The sequence below is a fragment of the Silene latifolia genome, chromosome 10 (assembly GCF_048544455.1).
Source record: "Silene latifolia isolate original U9 population chromosome 10, ASM4854445v1, whole genome shotgun sequence".
Taxonomy (NCBI): Eukaryota; Viridiplantae; Streptophyta; class Magnoliopsida; order Caryophyllales; family Caryophyllaceae; genus Silene; species Silene latifolia.
Genome location: NC_133535.1, coordinates 160,643,292 through 160,660,137, shown reverse-complemented (window position 1 = coordinate 160,660,137; position 16,846 = coordinate 160,643,292). Strand labels below are relative to the sequence as shown.

At 36.9% G+C, this 16,846-nt stretch overlaps 3 protein-coding genes across 4 annotated transcripts; all 3 read left to right on the top strand.

Annotated features, from left to right (window-relative positions):
- The first annotated feature begins 239 nt into the window (after window positions 1–239).
- On the top strand, window positions 240–5,342 carry LOC141606728 (F-box protein At4g00755-like). Of its 2 annotated transcripts, none has more exons than XM_074425986.1 (6): window positions 240–552; window positions 1,493–1,635; window positions 2,219–2,635; window positions 2,716–2,876; window positions 3,109–3,227; window positions 4,001–5,342. In XM_074425986.1, exons 2-6 carry the CDS (start codon window positions 1,506–1,508, stop codon window positions 4,155–4,157), a joined length of 984 nt encoding a protein of 327 aa, XP_074282087.1. In that variant the 5' UTR covers window positions 240–552; window positions 1,493–1,505; the 3' UTR covers window positions 4,158–5,342. The 2 variants fall into 2 exon arrangements, with proteins under 2 accessions (XP_074282087.1, XP_074282088.1); XM_074425987.1 differs by lacking the exon at window positions 240–552 and adding an exon at window positions 592–670.
- Window positions 5,343–6,167: 825 nt separating this feature from the next.
- On the top strand, window positions 6,168–9,483 carry LOC141606727 (F-box protein At4g00755-like). Its single transcript, XM_074425984.1, has 6 exons — window positions 6,168–6,292; window positions 6,580–6,719; window positions 7,422–7,817; window positions 7,910–8,079; window positions 8,745–8,863; window positions 9,109–9,483. Exons 2-6 carry the CDS (start codon window positions 6,593–6,595, stop codon window positions 9,254–9,256), a joined length of 960 nt encoding a protein of 319 aa, XP_074282085.1. The 5' UTR covers window positions 6,168–6,292; window positions 6,580–6,592; the 3' UTR covers window positions 9,257–9,483.
- Window positions 9,484–10,148: 665 nt separating this feature from the next.
- On the top strand, window positions 10,149–10,904 carry LOC141608786 (putative mitochondrial protein AtMg00310). Its single transcript, XM_074428130.1, has one exon. It carries the CDS (start codon window positions 10,149–10,151, stop codon window positions 10,902–10,904), a length of 756 nt encoding a protein of 251 aa, XP_074284231.1.
- Window positions 10,905–16,846: the final 5,942 nt, after the last annotated feature.

The window sequence follows — 16,846 nt, the reverse complement described above, 5'->3', positions numbered from 1 at the left end:
TAAAAATAGTCTGCGACACATTTCGTTTACCAATTTTTACATTCTCTTAAATTAAAAATATGACTTATAATCAAAAAATTTAAATGTCATAATAAAATACATAATCGTGGATTTTCTGACAATAAAATATATATTCAATAAATTTTATCAATGTAGACCGTGCAATTTCTGCACGGGCATAAAACTAGTTACATACAAAAACTTAGCTTGAGAAATTTTTGTGTATATTTACCAAGATTAAATTTTAAAAGAAAAAAATGAATTGAATGGCAAGTGTTCATAGTTTGCGCCAACACTTTTGCTCTCAAAAAAAGTTGCTTAATTTGAGTAACTCACTGCTCTACAGATGATCATATCCCAAATGGGTTCCAAGTGTCTCAACTTCAATACTTATTCTCCTAAATACTCCCTCCGTTTCAATCAATTATACCCGATTAGGCGATTACTCGTTACATAGTTTATGTGAGGAGAATTTTGAAAAACGGTTCAAAATGAGTGAAATGGGGGACGAAAGTTTCATCTTTGTTTGTCATATTCCTAATCAAGACATGGGTAATTTTCTTCCATTTATGTACTTAAAAACATTAATAAGTTTAGGTTTTTAATTGTTTATAATTGTGTAATTTTTGTGTGTGCATTGTTCAGCAGCCTCCATCTTCCTTCTGTCAAAGTAAAGTCTGTATCTTTCTGTTAATTATTATTTATTAAGTTTTGCATGTTAATTTTGCTTAAATTTATGATTTTTTTTATAAAGATTTGATTTTTAGTGATTTGATTTGGTGGGTTTTTGGTTAATGTATCGAATTTCGAAGTAATTAGTAAAAATGAGATGTACCATGATAATGTGTGTTTGTACCCCTACATTGAATTAGGGTTTCATGCAAGTAAGAGATCAGAGATGTATACACAAAATGAAATGTTATTTTGATTTTTGATTAATACTTGTGTAAGGCGGTTTTGCACAAAAAATGTTAGCAGAGACAAGATGTATACACAAAAAGAGTTGTAAACTGTGTCTGTAATTCTGTACCCCTTCATTAAATCAGGATGCATGCAATTAAGAGATGTATACAACAACAACATCAGAGCCTTAATCCCAAAATGATTTGGGGTCGGCTGACATGAATCATCCTTTAGAACCGTCCATGGGTGAACGCACATCTCAAAATGGGGGAAAAAAAAAAAAGGGATACACACAATACATTTTTGGGTTGATTTGATTTGATTTATACTTGTCTAAGGCGGCCTTGCACAAAAATTTTGTAAATCGCCTGGTTTTGTAACTAGTTTTTCACTAATATGGATCACGATTTCTTGATAGTTGTAAATGTTTTGCACAAGTTTTGTGTAAAACCGCCTTACATGAGACTAACTGTTGGTTTTTTTTTTGAGGTTTGTGCATGAAACTACAAGTTTTGTGTAAAACCGCCTTACATTTCATGGATCCCTTTGAACTCCCTGAGTTTACTGTGTTGTTTACTTGTTTATGTAGGCAATTCTTCGAAATGGCGTGCTCATATGATTTTGTTGAAAGGCTTCCTAAGGAATTGTCCATAAAGATCTTCATGTCGTCTAAGTATGATTCTAGCAATCCTGCAGAATTCTGTGTTGTCTCAAAATTGTGGCGTCGATTTGGTAAGTTCTGCTGAATTCCTAATGTAGTTTTGTGTGTTTCTTTCAGCGTTTTACGTGTGTATTGGTTTTTGTTCGATTTTATTACCGTTTTCAGATTTCAGTTTGTTAAAGAGATGATGAGATGATGACTTCACAATGGTTTGCCTAGATTCACATTTACTAATGCAGAACTGCAGAAGTAGAATAGTAATGCTGAGCTTGTTGTATTTGATGGATTAGATTACCGTTAAGCGGTTAAGGTAACGGTAAATCTAGAGGCATGGATTCATGCATAACTTGATTAGGCTGAGAAAGATTTTAATTAGTTCATGCCAAGCTTCGTTAAAGATTTTCCTATGTCTCTGATGCTAAGAATCGGAAGTATGGAATCATTTGAGTAATATCGAGTCATTTATAGTCTGTAATCTGTATAGATCAATGTAGCATAAGAGTTATTCCTTGATCAACACGATACCTTATATTTACGCTAATTCCTATTTCTAGGGTTACACGGTTGTTGAATTTTGCATATCTAAGCCTCTAAAGACTTTTAAGCAAGATCTTTGTCTTTGAATGAAGATATTTGTGTATTGTGTTAATGCAGTGATTGAAAATGGGCTGTGCAAGAAATTTTGTCTCAACTTGTGTCCGGAGGCATCTAAAATTATCGACGTTGCTGAGGTGCTAGATAAACCTGAAAGGGTTTGTCGAATTGATGCGCTTAAGATCGATGAGGTTCTTGAGAGGAACCATAGAGTGTTTTCCGTATTAGGTAATTATCTCGATACATATCGATTAGGTGGTCAGATTGAAGAACGAATATGTGCATCAAGCTATGGCAGAGTTCCAGATGAACCGTATTCCTCAGAGGATGATTATGACTATTCCTCGATAGATGATGAAAATCCAACATATTGGTCAAGTACAGGAACCCGTGATCCTAACATTCCCGAGACTGTAGTCTATAAGACGATTTGTAACCTGTGCATTATCCAAGAGATTCATGTGCTACCATTTGAAGGTCAGTATTCTTAGGCCTAAATCGAATAGAGGTCGTACATGGTATCTTGATCTCTTATAAGTTTGTCAATCTTATGACAGGGAATTATGAGTCCGACTTCCCTATTTATTCTGCAAAGGCTGTTCGCTTTAGCTTTGGATGTCGGTCTCCTTTTAAAAAGGAGAACACTTTTCGCTCCCAATATTATGAAGATGACATGTTTATATGGATGTATACTTCACCTGAATTTTCAATGGCTCAGGTCAGCTGTCTAACTGTTTTCTGGTTTTAAAAGCTGTGTGTAAATTGTGCATAGTAGTCGTTTTTGTCCTAATGAGGGCCGTTTAATGTGATGCGTGGATTTTGATCGACATTATTATGAGCAGACGTAATTAGTAATTACTGCCTTTCAGAACCTCTGCCCTACTCATTTACGTTAGTGAGCAGGCTCGACAATGTTGTTTAAGTGATGAAACTATTTGGTCGTGTAACAGGAACTTGCCATTCAGGTGTTTCACTTACCCAGGCCGATCTTTTGCATTGGAGGAATTATCAAAATGGAGCTCCTGGGAAGGGCTCAGAAAAATAGCTATGATGGTTTATACTATGTGAGGTCAGTCTATATGTTTTCCCTCGGACCTAGACCTGTCAAATTTTGACCTGGCGCGTAACCCGACCCGACCCGTTTTCCAGGGTCAAGACCCGGAATTTCGACCCGGCGACCCGCTTGATCCGAGCCCGAAATAACCCGTTATTTTAGGGTCGAGACCCGACCCGTTGGGTCAAAGGTAAATCAAGAATTTTATTAAAATATTAATATTTATAATTTTATATATTATATTTGAAAAAATAGCTAAAAAGTATTTTTTTTAATAAATATACATAAATAATTAAAAAGTCAATTTTATATAGCTTTTATAATATTTAATAATAAAATAATTATTAAAAAAACTTTATTTGAATAATTATGTCAATGACTCGATATAGTTAATGTAAATATTGATTTTAAATATGTTTTATATTTTAAAAAAAATTATTTTTTTGATCAAAAAAATAGTTAAAAAAAGGTGTTGGAAATTATTTCTTGACCCCTATTCTGAAATCTGACCCTAACACGACCCGTGACCTGTATGACCCGACCCGTATTTGACCTGACCTGTATGACTCGACCTGGGAGCCGACCCGTTTGACAGGTCTACGTCGGACCTGTGAAATGTTCAAATTTGTTGTGTGCTGTTCAGTGTTATTAGCAGACTGGGGTTGGTTTCGTAATCAACATGCTATTGACGATTACTACTAATCCCATTTTCGCTATAAACTGTCCTCTATTTTCAAGGGTTTGTTCTAACATGCTTTTGCATCGGATTTTTGTGTGAAAAACCGCAGTGTGGATGGCGTTGAAGCAATCGGGCAGTATGTCCCCAGGATGTTTGATGTTGAAGTAGTTGACGAAACTGGAAATTGCATCCTGAAATGTAACTGGGAACATCACTATTCTACTAATGAAATAGCTGAAGAAGAATTTTGCCAATGTTCGCCATAACATTACTATTGTTACCCTCTAAACTATTTATAATCAATAAATGAACTTTAAACTATTATGTATAATTATTTTGAAACAACAAAAACTATAAGTTTGTTGTCAAGTCTTTGAATTCCGTTTCCGTTGGATTGTTATCGGAGAAAACTGATCGTGAATTTAATATTTTCTTTTAGTGCCGGGAAAATAAGATGGTATCCTTCCTTTTCCGTTGGATTGTTAACGGAGAAAAGTGTTCTTTAAAATTTTGATAATTCTACGGGTCAAGTTAGGGTCAGGCTAGGCTAGTAATAAACCAGCCCATCTTATGGGTAGGGTGGGCTAGACTGGCTCAAGGTTGACCCTAACTCAGGATTCATGCCCAACATGATAAAATGGACTTGAGACGCGGAGCTGGTGCCGCGCCATTCAAAAATTACGGATGACACAAATGGGTTGGTCTGTGCTACCGGCCAGGTCCTATTTCTTCGCGGCTTTGGGCGGGCTCTCCTTTGGGTATCCGTTGTCAGATGGGAAATAATATTCCTACTTGGAGAATATGGAGTTTAAGAAATTGTCTGATATTTTAAGATGCTCTCATGGATTTCTCTGTTTCTGTTAATTCCATGGTCTCAGATGCTTACACCAATATTTTGGTTGAAAAGCTGAAGATTGATGATTCCACCAAGAGACTTTTATGTGTGGATGAGCACTTTTCTGACTCTATGAGACGTAAGAAGCATTATCCCTTCTTCTTAGTTGGATCTTCTTGTTGTCCTAACCATATTCGCCTGAAATGTGATGCCTCTTGGAATCTAAATCTACGGGCTTCTGCTGGATGGGTTTTCTTCTGTTGGGATGGTCTCTTTTTCGTTCTGGACAGTCCTCGTTTTGGGCTGCTTCAGCTTTACACGCTGAAGCTCTAGCTCTTCTATTTGCTCTTAAGGATGCTCTCTGTCTTGGATATCGACATATTGATGCAAATACGGAATGCCTTAATCTTGCTCTCCAATTGGTAAAGCTTGTTGAGGTTCAACAAGACATTAGGATTACCTTATCCTCAATTTATGACTTAGTCTTTCAATGTCACTGCTTTTCCATTAGTCATTGTCCTAGTAGACTTAATAGGATTGCCCATTTCATTGTCAAAAATGCGATGGTTTGAGTAAAGTCTGATCTTACTGTCAAAAAAAAAAAAAAAAAAAAAAAATAACTAACTATCACTAATTAGTAATTAATGTCATTTCGATAATTGAAGAAGACAAAGACCGTTCGCTCACGAGTATTTGTATTTTCCTTCTCATCCTTGAGAGTTAAGACTTGTATGGTCGGATGATTTACCTCCGATCGTAAACAATGCTGTCGGATGATTTGTATGGTCGGATGATTTACCTCCGATCGTAAACAATGCTGTCTCTTTTGATTTATCGTTAATGCAGTAAACCTTCGAGTTTTTCCTCAAAAAAAAAATGACCTATATTACTTTTCCTTAAAACGGTGATATCCTTCTTAATATTAAAACGGGTCAATTAACATTCTACTTGTATAGATAAGACAAGTTTTTTTGATAATATCTAAAACTTTTTTTTTGGTTAGTTATGATATTTGACCCGTTTAAAGTTTTAAGTTTTAAGTTTAAGACGGATACTCCCATCTTAAACAATAACTTGTGTAAAATGACAATTCTCTTCCATAGGCCAATAGCTACTTAGACCTGGCAAAATTGAGCCGAGCCGAATAACCCCGCACCCGAATTGATGACATGTGGCTGAATCTGATTTGAAATCCGAATGGACCTGAACTTACCAACGCGACCTGAATATTTATTATCGGAAACTGGTTGTTGTCCCCAAGTAACTTGAAAACAACCAACCCGAAAATAATCCAGACCTGAAATAACCTGATCCGGCCCGGCCCGGCCCGATCCGATCTGAATTCTTGCAAAACCTAAACTCCGAATTGGAATTGACCCGGACTGATTGACCCGTCTGTGAGCTGGAGTTACTCTTGTAAACATAGTCCGTAGAATAATTCGGTCTTCTCCTTTTCTTTGTCATTTGCTTATTTGAATTTGGGAGATTATCTTCCACAAAGTCTTGACATTTTCATAATAGTGGGAATTCTGGATTTTCTTCAGCCTTTACCTTCCCTTTACCAAGGTAAATTTTCAATCTTCCACTTAATTTTACTTCTTTTGAACACCATCATTATATTTCTGCTTAATTTTGCCTAAAAATTGATAAAGATTGAACTTTCCTGATCTTCTTTTAATTGGGTTTTGTGGGTTCTAAGTCAATTTTTAAATACCCCATTCGTTCCGATCATTTGTTTACCCGTGACTAAACAGTAAATAAATGACTGAGACGGAAAGATGGTACTTTTTCCTTATTTATGGTTGTTGGTCTCTGAGCTCATTGGCTTCATGGATTTTTTTTTGTTAATGTAGGTAATTACTGAAAATGGAGCAGCCATGTGATTTTGTGGAGAGGCTTGAGAAAGACATGTCTATTAAGATCTTAGCCTGTTTGGAGGATCCTTGTGATCTAGCTAGAGTTAGTAGTGTTTCTAAATCGTGGCGTCGATTTGGTAAATTCTGTTGATTTTCTGGTAGTTTTGATTGCTTAGATGAGTGTTTGTTGTTTTTTTATATTCCCTCCGTCCCAATTAGTTGTTTATTTCTTTGTGATGGGTATTTTAATCAACAGTAAACAAATGATTGAGACGGAGGGAGTAGTTTATGTGTGTTGGCTTTGATTTAAGATTCTTAGTTGATGTTGATGTGCTGGTTATATGATTTCTGGAGTAGAGAATCTAGAGATTGTTCAGACATCTGCAAATTTTGGAATCATGTGTAACTCGGTTCATGTCTCGCTCCATTGATGATCGCTTTGTAGGCTATGAGTTTGCCTTGATCGACAAGTGTCAAGGCAAACGTGAATTAAATGGATTGCAAACCTGAACTGAACTGTCCCGGTAGTCATTGGTTTGTATGCCAAATAATTTGTTCAAAATCTTTGTCTTAGGATGAAACTATTTGTGATTGTGACCAGAATATTTCGGCTTGATTTTGTCCTGTAAATAGTTTTTGATTTGATTACTGAATTGAGTTCCCGACCTGAAGTGTTAATCTAAGCACGCTTAGTTGTAATATCTCTAAATATGTGGATGTACCATGTAAAAACTGTCACTTTTAATTTATAAATAATAATTATATTCGTATTATTAATTTTACAATGTTCGGTGTACATTCTTAACAAAAAACAAATATGTTTCATGGTGTTTCTGCAGTGATTGAAAATGGACTATGCAAGCAGCTCTGTCTTAAGCTATGTCCAGACGTATCTAAAATTATCGATGTCGTTGATTTGAGTGACAAGCTTAAAAGCGTTGCTATCAGCACGCATGAGATCCCTGGGTGTCGTGAGAGTGACCATAGGGTGTTTTCCCTTTTGTTGCGTGGTCTTACTTCATTTCCATCCGGTTATCAGATTGCAGAAGCTTTATGTGCGTCCTCCACTGACAGATTTCCAGATGAAGTAGTACACAATACCCTAGAGGAAGATTATAACTTTGCTTATTGGTCGAGTAAAGGGACAAGTGATCCCGCCATTCCTGAGACCTTAGTTTATGGGCTGATTACTGATCTGTGCCTTATATCAGAGATTCATGTGCAACCCCTTCGAGGTTAGAATTCATACGATTACAGTCATGAACATCTGCTTGTTATAGAATTATAGCTGTTGCTTATGTGTGTGCGTGTGTAAATCTTTTTTCAGCTTTTTGGGAGCCTGGGCGTCCGATTTATTCTGCGGAGGCTGTTCGTTTTTCCATGGGTCATCGAAGATCTCCTCATAAAATCGAGATTCATTCTCACTTAGCTCCTGTACATTATGATGATGACATGTTCATGTGGACCTATACTTCACCCGAGTTTCCAATGGCTCAGGTGAGCTATATGATTCTCTTTATTTCCTTCATTAGTGACTGTTTTTAGGTCTTAAGAACTGGAAATATACTTCCCGTGATTATATATTGAGCAACTGTGTTCGGCTCTTGTGAATGAAGAAAAAATTTGTGAGAGGGCTACCGTTAATTTGCTTCCATTACCCTAAAAGGAGTTTGCTCCGTTGTTGCAACTATCGTGAAGGAATACTTCTGGTCAACACAAAACAATTAAAATGAGCAATTGCTCCATTAAATTTTTATTTCGGGGGTCATATTTCCAGAGAAGATATGGAACCTGCCGGCTGCCACGTGAGTCATACGTTTGATGCGATTTTCGACTCATTCACAAGTAGGCAACTTTTGGTCTCCCTCGCGAATACACGAGTTAGAATTCCCTAGAAACTCGAATTCCATCAAAGTAGAAATTCCTACATGAACTGAACATGTTTTTTCCAATTCATTGGTAATTAGAAATCGTGTGAAGTAAAATTACTTGAGCATTGCAATTTCGACAATGAACCATACGACCACATAAACTTTACGTGTATTTGACACATAGATGCCTGTGTTCATCCTTCCGACCTTCCTCCTACCTTGCAATTTGAGGAAACCCTTTAGGCACCAGGGTTGTTGTTCAGGTGATGGAATAAATTGTTCATGAAACAGGAAGCTGGCGTCCAGCGATTCCATCTACCTAGGCCGGTTCTATGCATGGGAGGGATTTTGAAAATAGAGCTGCTCGGAAAAGTTCATAAAAATTTCCTGGATGGTCTATACTATATTTGGTGAGCCTCTTGATTTCTGAACTTTCTTTATGGTTGGCTCCGGCCTTGCATTTGTACACTTGATGGTTCGCCATTTTGTCACCTGTTTTCTCATCATGTTGAAGTACTAATACCGTTCTCTAAATAGCTGAGTCTGACACATGCATGTCCGCGGATTTGTTATTCTTCTATACATGTGTTTGCAAAGACAATTTGCATTATTGATGACATCAATGAGTAAACGAGTTAATGGGGAAAAATTGCAGTGTAAATAAAGTTCAAGCAGTTGGGCGGAATCTTGGTCGAGTGTTTGATATTGATATACAGAAAGACACGGGATGCTGCATACTGAGTCGTGTCTATGGCCCTGATGAGTCCGTTGACATCAATTCAACTGCAGATTTGAGGAGCTGACGACCAACGACAGTGTCTACAGATTAAACATTTTAGAGCAGACTAATAACAAAATAAATTGTACGAAAAATGTTACTTCCTGTACATTGATGAGCATTTCAACTTTTCTTCCGGTGAAACGGTTTCACATAAAAACTTGGCTAACTTTATTGGCCATGTTAGCATACAATGAACTTCACAGGGTCATGTATATATCTTTTGAATGAGAAACCATTCTCGTTGCAAAATTTCCGCCGATGCAGTGTTTCAGACATATGCGAATTGTGACTAAATGTTATCTCGGTGATTCAGGAGATGATGATGCATCATACAGTGTATATGATACGTAATAGTTACAAACTTACTTCTATTGATAAGAGTCCATAGAGACTTCTAACTTTGCTTTGAATCACTTCGTCAACTTATGGTGAAAATTTAAAACTAGAAGTTGTGCTAAGAAATAAGAAGCATGAATTGAAAACGGTTTGAAATCCGGTCATGGTTAGCCAGATTTCGATTTCGTTTCAAATTCTGAAAAATAATTGGTTTAAAATTGGTTTAAAATCTGTATGGCTCTTAGTAGAAGATAAGAAAAACCTGATTTTGAAAATGGTGAACAAAACCAAATTGAAATCCAGTTCGATATAACCTGTTTTCTTAAACCTGAGAAAATTGGCACGATCAAAATGACGATCTGAAATTCTGAATAACCTTACTCGACACTAGACCTAGCAAAATTAATCTGACCCGAAAGGTTGACCTGAGACCCGAAACGACCCGAGCTTTCATGGACACTTAACAGACCTGACCCGAAATAACTCGATCCGAAACCACTTAATCCGAAAATGACCAGTCGAAGGCAGGACGGGAAGTTTTGATAAAGGCGGTTGCCCAATCAATCCCGACCTATGCTATGAGCGTCTTCAAACTACCGGCTAATTTCTGTGATGAGTTGCGATCTATTGTCTCGAGGTTTTGGTGGGGAACAACTAATGGAAGAGGAAAGATACCCTGGATTGCATGGTCTAAGCTATGTAAGCCAAAATGCTTCGGAGGGCTCGGTTTTAGAGACTACCATCATTTTAATATGGCTCTTTTGGCCAAGCAAGCTTGGAGGTTTTTAACGGATAGGTCAAGTCTTATGGTGCGAGTTCTTGGCGGGAAGTATTGCCCAAATGAAAAATTTTTACGGGCCGAGCTAGGCAACAACCCGAGCTTTACGTGGAGGGGGATTTGGGAGGCGAGGGAGGTGATTCGGTTAGGGGCAAGGAGGCGTGTGGGGGATGGACTGAGTACGTATGTATGGACTGGCCCGTGGATCATAGGAACGCAAACTCGAAGGGTAATTTCACCAAGGAGGGACGAGGATATGAACATAGTGGTGGCTGAGCTATGGAGAGCAAATGGAAAAGAATGGGACACGAGTAAGGTGCGTCGCTTCTTTCTCCCTTTTGAGCAAGAAAGAATTTTGAATATGCGAATTAGTAATACAAAGCCGAATGATGTATGGACCTGGGACTTTGAAAAGGATGGCGAATATTCGGTTAAATCGGCTTATAAATTGCTAACGGGGGGAGGGGAGAATGAGGCAAGCTCGTCGGATAGGACAAAGGAAAAAGCTCTATGGAATAGCATATGGAAGGCGAATGTGCTCCCGAAGATAGATTAAGATGTTCATGTGGCAATTGTGTAACGATGCCTTACCTACGAAAAGCAATATTGCAGCTCGCATAAGAAGTGGGAATGAAGGTTGCCCGATTTGCTGCCGTGAAGTGGAATCTTGTTTACATCTTGTTCGGGGTTGTGGGTGGGTGGGGGGGAATGTGGGATAGAATGGGACTGGAGTTGCGCGGGATTGATGGGTATGTGCGGGTGAGGGAGTGGGTGGAGGATGTGTGGAGGGAGTTGGAGGGTGGTGAGATAGAATTATTTATCATGGGATGTTGGGGCATATGGGAGGAAAGGAATAAATGGGTGTTTGAGAATGTAAGGGTAAATGGGGACCGAGTGGTGGCACGGGTGGAAGGCTTGCGGAAGGAAGAAAGGGAGGTGGTGGGAGTTGGAGCTGGGAAGGCAGGGGAGAGCAGCGATGAGGGAGTGGTGATATCGAGGGGAAGGGGAGCAGAGAAGGATAAACGGTGGTCCAAGCTGGAGGATGGAGTGGCGAAGCTAAATGTGGATGCTGGCACAAAGGAAGGTTGGGGTACGGGGTTGGGGATAGTGTGCAAGGACAGTGGAGGAGACGTGCAATGGGGGATTATGGAGGTCAGTTTGGTGGTCATGGAGCCAAGGGGGGCAGAGGCCTTAGCGGTTCTTGAAGGCGGCCAAGAAGGGGATCTCGAAGATTGTTGTCGAGAGCGACTGTAAAGTTCTCATGGATGTGTTGAAGTCTAAGGAACATGGAAGAAGTGATTTTCATTTGATTGTTGCGGACATTTTATCGTTTTGTTGTGTTTTTGATTTTATATCGTGGTCTTGTGTTAGTAGGTCGTTAAATTGCGTAGCTCATGAACTAGCTCATTTTAGATCAAGGTTTGTAGGTAGGAGACTTTGGAACGATGATATGCCTCGGCATATTATTGATTGTGTCAGATTCGATCGTGATGATATATAAGAACCCGCTTTGGGATTTCAAAAAAAAAGAAAAGAAAATGAGCAGGCAAAACATAACTTTAATTGACCCCAAAAGACTTGAAATGCCTTTTTTTCTCTTAATCATTGACCGAAAATGTCCCGACCTAAAATAACCCGACTCACTTCACTTGAAACATACCCGACCAACAAACCCGAAGTAGACCCGTAACCCTAAATGACCCGGCTCGAACTGGCCCGACCCGATTAACCCGTTTACCAGGTCTAAACAAGTATTAAATCAATTTTGATGAATATCCGATTTTTGTCCGAGACTGGTTTATCAAACACTGGAACCCTCAAATGTTATGTGTTGGCCGTCAAAATTTGTGTACCCTCTTTATCCGACCCAAGAAACCGTCCGTGTGAATTAAAGACATTTTGTTCCGGAACCTTAAAATTCCGAAAACCGTGTATTATACACGTTAATTTGAGCCGTTCGGGGTGGCTGTATGGGGTCATGTTTCTTTTTCCTTCGATTTTTATACCTCGTGTCCCGAGTCGTTTCATGAGTTACCTTATTAGATTTCAGTCTCAAGTAATAAGTATTAAACCATTTTTTACGAGTATCCGATTTTCACCCGAGACTGATTTATCGCACACCGTCAGCCTCAATTCTCCTCTCTTGCTCCTCAAAATTTGTGAGCCCGCTTTATCTGACCACAGGAACCGTCCGTGTGACTTACGGTCATTTTTGTTCTGCGACCCCGAAATCCCGAAAACAGTGTATTATACACTTCAACTTGAGCCGTTCAGGAGGCGGTATTGGGTCATGTTACCTTTTCACCCGGTTTTTCTACCAAATGTCCAGGGTCGTTTTAGGAGTTACCCTATTCGTTTTCAACCCCAAATAGCAAGTATTAAACCAATTTTGACGAATATCTAATTTTCGCCTAACACTGGTTTATCGAACACCGGAACCCTCAAATGTTATCTGTTGCGCCTCAAAATTTGTGTGGCCTCTTTATTCGACTTAAGAAACCGTCCGTGAGATTTAAAGACATTTTTGTTCTGGGGCCTTCAAATCCCGAAAACCGTATATTATACATTTAATTTGAGTCGTTCGGGTGGCTGTCTTTTTCCTTCGATTTTTCTACCTCGTGTCCCGGGCCGTTTCATGAGTTACCCTAACGATTTCTGTCCAAAATAATAAGTTTAAATTATTTTTTTACGAGTATCCGATTTTCACCCGAGACTGGTTTATCGCACACCGTGAGCCTCAACTCTCTTCTCTTGCTCCTCAAAATTTGTGACGCCGCTTTATCTGACTAGAGGAATCGCCCGTGTGACTTACGAACAATTTTGTTCCGCTGAACTGAAATCCCGAAAATCGTGTATTTATATACACTTCAACTTAAGCCGTTCAGGAAGCTTTATCAGGTCATGTTACATTTTCACCAGGTTTTTCTAACAAATGTCCAGGGTCGTTTCAGGAGTTACCCTATTCGAAATTAGCCCCAAATAACAAGTATTAAACCAATTTTGACGAATATCCGATTTTCTCCCGATAATGGTTTATTGCACCTCAAAATTTGTGTGTCCTCTTTATCCGACCCGACAAACCGTCCATGTGATTTACAGGCATTTTTGTTCCGTAACCCTGAAATCCGGAAAACCGTGTATGGGGTCGTGTTTATTTTTCCTTCGATTTTAACGCCTCGTGTCCCGGGTGCTTCATGACTTACCCTATTCGATTTCACTCCCAAATAATAAGTACTAGTTTGAATGTCCGTGCGTTGCAACGGGGTAATTAGCTTATTTATAATGGAAAAAAACGTTATAAGCGTTTAATGTTTACATTATATGTCTAATGATTTGTTTACATATTATTATAATATCTCTTATTTATAATCATATGATCATTCCACCTTATACTAATCTTTTGATGTGGGACAATTCAACTATTTATAAGTAATATATTCACAAAAATTGGATTTTTTTCTGATGTGGAATAATTCTAATATTTATACGTAATATATACTTATCAAACCTGTATTATATTTCATTGCACTTAGTTCGACATCCAACCAGATCTCGAATACCGAATACGGACAATTGCTACTCATTATATCTAATAGTTATATTTAAATTTAATAATATGATCAAGTACTCTCCATTAATATTTGTACGTTGTTTTTCTTCGAAAAAAAATTTAAGGGTTTTTCTCATTGATACCCCTGTGGTATTGTGTTTTCTCATATGTACCCCTGCTTATTTAGTATCCCCATTTATACCCCCATATTCTCCCATTTGTTCCAACCGTGACCTTAAGACATATTTCCGTCAGATGGTTCCGTTAGTTTGTTTTGCTCACCTTAATATTCCCATTTTTTACCTTCATTAAACACTCTTAAAGTCTTAATAACAATTTATTATCTAAAAAACGCAAAAAATTAGGATGATTAATCCCACCCTACAACAACTTCATCGATCTCCTTCCTCCAAAACTCCATTGTTATCCCACTACCTTGAGAAAAGTTGTACCACCCTTCTGCACTAAATCCACATTATAAATCCTTCTCTCACCTCTTCCATTTGCATAACAAAACTTAAGCTCGTTAACAAGCTACCCAAACAATCCTGGCATGTTAACCACCTTTAAATTACCCCCACAATTCCCAACACCAGTTAATCCTACAAATTTTAGTTGTTTTTATTGAATTTAATAAACTATTGGTGTAATTGGCAACACAAAACCAAAAAAAATAAGTTTATAAAAGCTCCAAAATCTGTCGATAGTGCAAGTCCGGTGCCCGTGGCTCTAATGTTTATTGGCGATTTCGTGTGTTAAGGCCTTGAGGCTTGAGGGACATTGGCCAAGGGTGGTGGTGTTTGTTGAGTGGGTGGGAGGTTATTGGTGGTTGATGTGGGGTTGTAGGTGGTGGATGGGTCGATGTATATGAGGAGAGATAAAATGGAATAGGACTCAATTACTCATGGTGGATTTGTGGTAGTGGGGGAAATCTGGGGTTAGTCAATTAAAAGGTAAAGTTGTTAAAACTAACAGAAAATTTAACGTGGGCATGGTTAGGAGTTAAAGGGGAATACAGGGGCATAGTTGGGGATATAAAAAAGGAAGGGGTACAAGTGAGAAAACGCAAAAATATAAGGGTACAGATAAGAAAAACCGATACGGAAATTTCCCGTGGTACCCCTTAATTTTGTTAGATTTTCCATGTTACCCCTACTTTTAAAAATCTGCCTATGGTACCCTTGAAGTTCCATTTTTTTGCCCATGGTACCCCCTAATGTAAAGGCGGTTAAATGGACGTTAAGTTTGATGGCGTGACAATAAAATAACAATTAAAAAATAACACCCCCTTTATTATTTTATTAGTACGGATATCTCTCTTCTAAATGCAAATTTAATTTACTATATCATTATAATATTGGAAATTTCTCATGGTAACTTTGAACTTTGATAGATTACACATGCTACCATGGACGTTTGTTTTCTATTTTTTTTATCATAATTAAAATATGTGCAAATGATAAGAACTTATACTCTAATGATAGAATATTTTTTAACACAATTCTAATTATATTATTTAAACATAGTATATTTACCACACCTACGTTATTTTTCAATATGGGACATAAAAAATCTATAGGTAGAAAATATAATGATATAAACTTTTAAGAGCTCTCCAAAACAATACTTAAGCGACTCAAAAGATTTTGGGTTGATGCTTAAGTTCCAAGGATGCTCATAGAAATTAGATTCACCCACCTTATGCTATATTTCGATGTGGAAAATTCTATTTTTTTATATATAGTATATTTATCACATCTATATTATTTTTCAATGTGGAAGATATAACATATTATGAAATACACATCTTTAATATGTGCAAATTATATGAAATCTATATATACTCTAATGATAGCATTTCTTACCATGAATCTAATAATATTATTTTCATAATTTTTTTTACCGACATTATTTTGTCAAATGAAATTTAGAAGTTTTTATATAAAAATTAGAAACATCACTTGAATATAAAATAAGAAATACATAGTATATATTATAATAACTAAAAGATTTTCCAAACATAACTTAGGTTAGAAATCATTATTGTAGAGACAGTAATACAAACTCTTTTAAGAGTTATCTCTGACAATACTTAAGGGAATCAAAAGATTTTGGGTTATGACTTCTATTTATAATCATAAGATCACCATGTCTTATGGTAATCTTCCGATGTGGGACAATTCTAATATTTATACATAGTATATTCACCACACTTACGTTACTTTTCAATGTAGGACAAATAACATACTAAGTACACCATTTTTTTTTTTTTTGCACCTACTTTGACATCAACCCGATTTAATAATGAGAAAATACAATACAATACAATATATACTCTAATGATAACATTTTTTTGTCACAATCTAATTATATAATTTTCATAAGATACTTTTTTTTTCAAATGAAATATAAAGTTTTTATATCAAAATTATAAACATCACTTTAATATAATATAGAAAATGTATATATATGGGACATTTCTATTATTTATACATAATATATTCACAACACCTACATTATTTTTCAATGTGGGTCATATAACATACTAAAAAGTCTATATCTTTTATATCAAAAATTTTTGGATTAATACCCTAAGTTTTAAGGATGCCTCCTATTTATATTTATAGAATCACCCTACCGTATACTATTATTTCAATGTGAGATACATAATTTAATTATTTAGACGTAGTATGTTCATAATGCCTACATTATTTTTCAATGTGAAAGATATAACATACCAAGAAATACATGTCTCTTCTTAAAAAATCACTATTGTATACATATTATTTTTCTTTGAAGGTAAAACCACTTAGTCTCGATCATTAGATATGAATCTCTATATCGTACATATAACGACTCATTAACGCTCTATTACAGCATTCAGAAGACAAACATTAGTAAAATCTTTAATTTTTTATTGTGTCAGGAGACTACCATTAGTAAAACTT

Bases quoted from the DNA above. Each gene is read 5' to 3' on its own strand.
- LOC141606728 (XM_074425986.1), top strand. From the start codon at position 1,506: ATGGCGTGCTCATATGATTTTGTTGAAAGGCTTCCTAAGGAATTGTCC. The intron at 1,636-2,218 runs GTAAGTTCTGCT...GTGTTAATGCAG, and splicing joins AAAATTGTGGCGTCGATTTG to TGATTGAAAATGGGCTGTGC. The intron at 2,877-3,108 runs GTCAGCTGTCTA...GTCGTGTAACAG, and splicing joins CTGAATTTTCAATGGCTCAG to GAACTTGCCATTCAGGTGTT.
- LOC141606727 (XM_074425984.1), top strand. From the start codon at position 6,593: ATGGAGCAGCCATGTGATTTTGTGGAGAGGCTTGAGAAAGACATGTCT. The intron at 6,720-7,421 runs GTAAATTCTGTT...GTGTTTCTGCAG, and splicing joins TAAATCGTGGCGTCGATTTG to TGATTGAAAATGGACTATGC. The intron at 8,864-9,108 runs GTGAGCCTCTTG...GAAAAATTGCAG, and splicing joins GATGGTCTATACTATATTTG to TGTAAATAAAGTTCAAGCAG.
- LOC141608786 (XM_074428130.1), top strand. From the start codon at position 10,149: ATGAGCGTCTTCAAACTACCGGCTAATTTCTGTGATGAGTTGCGATCT.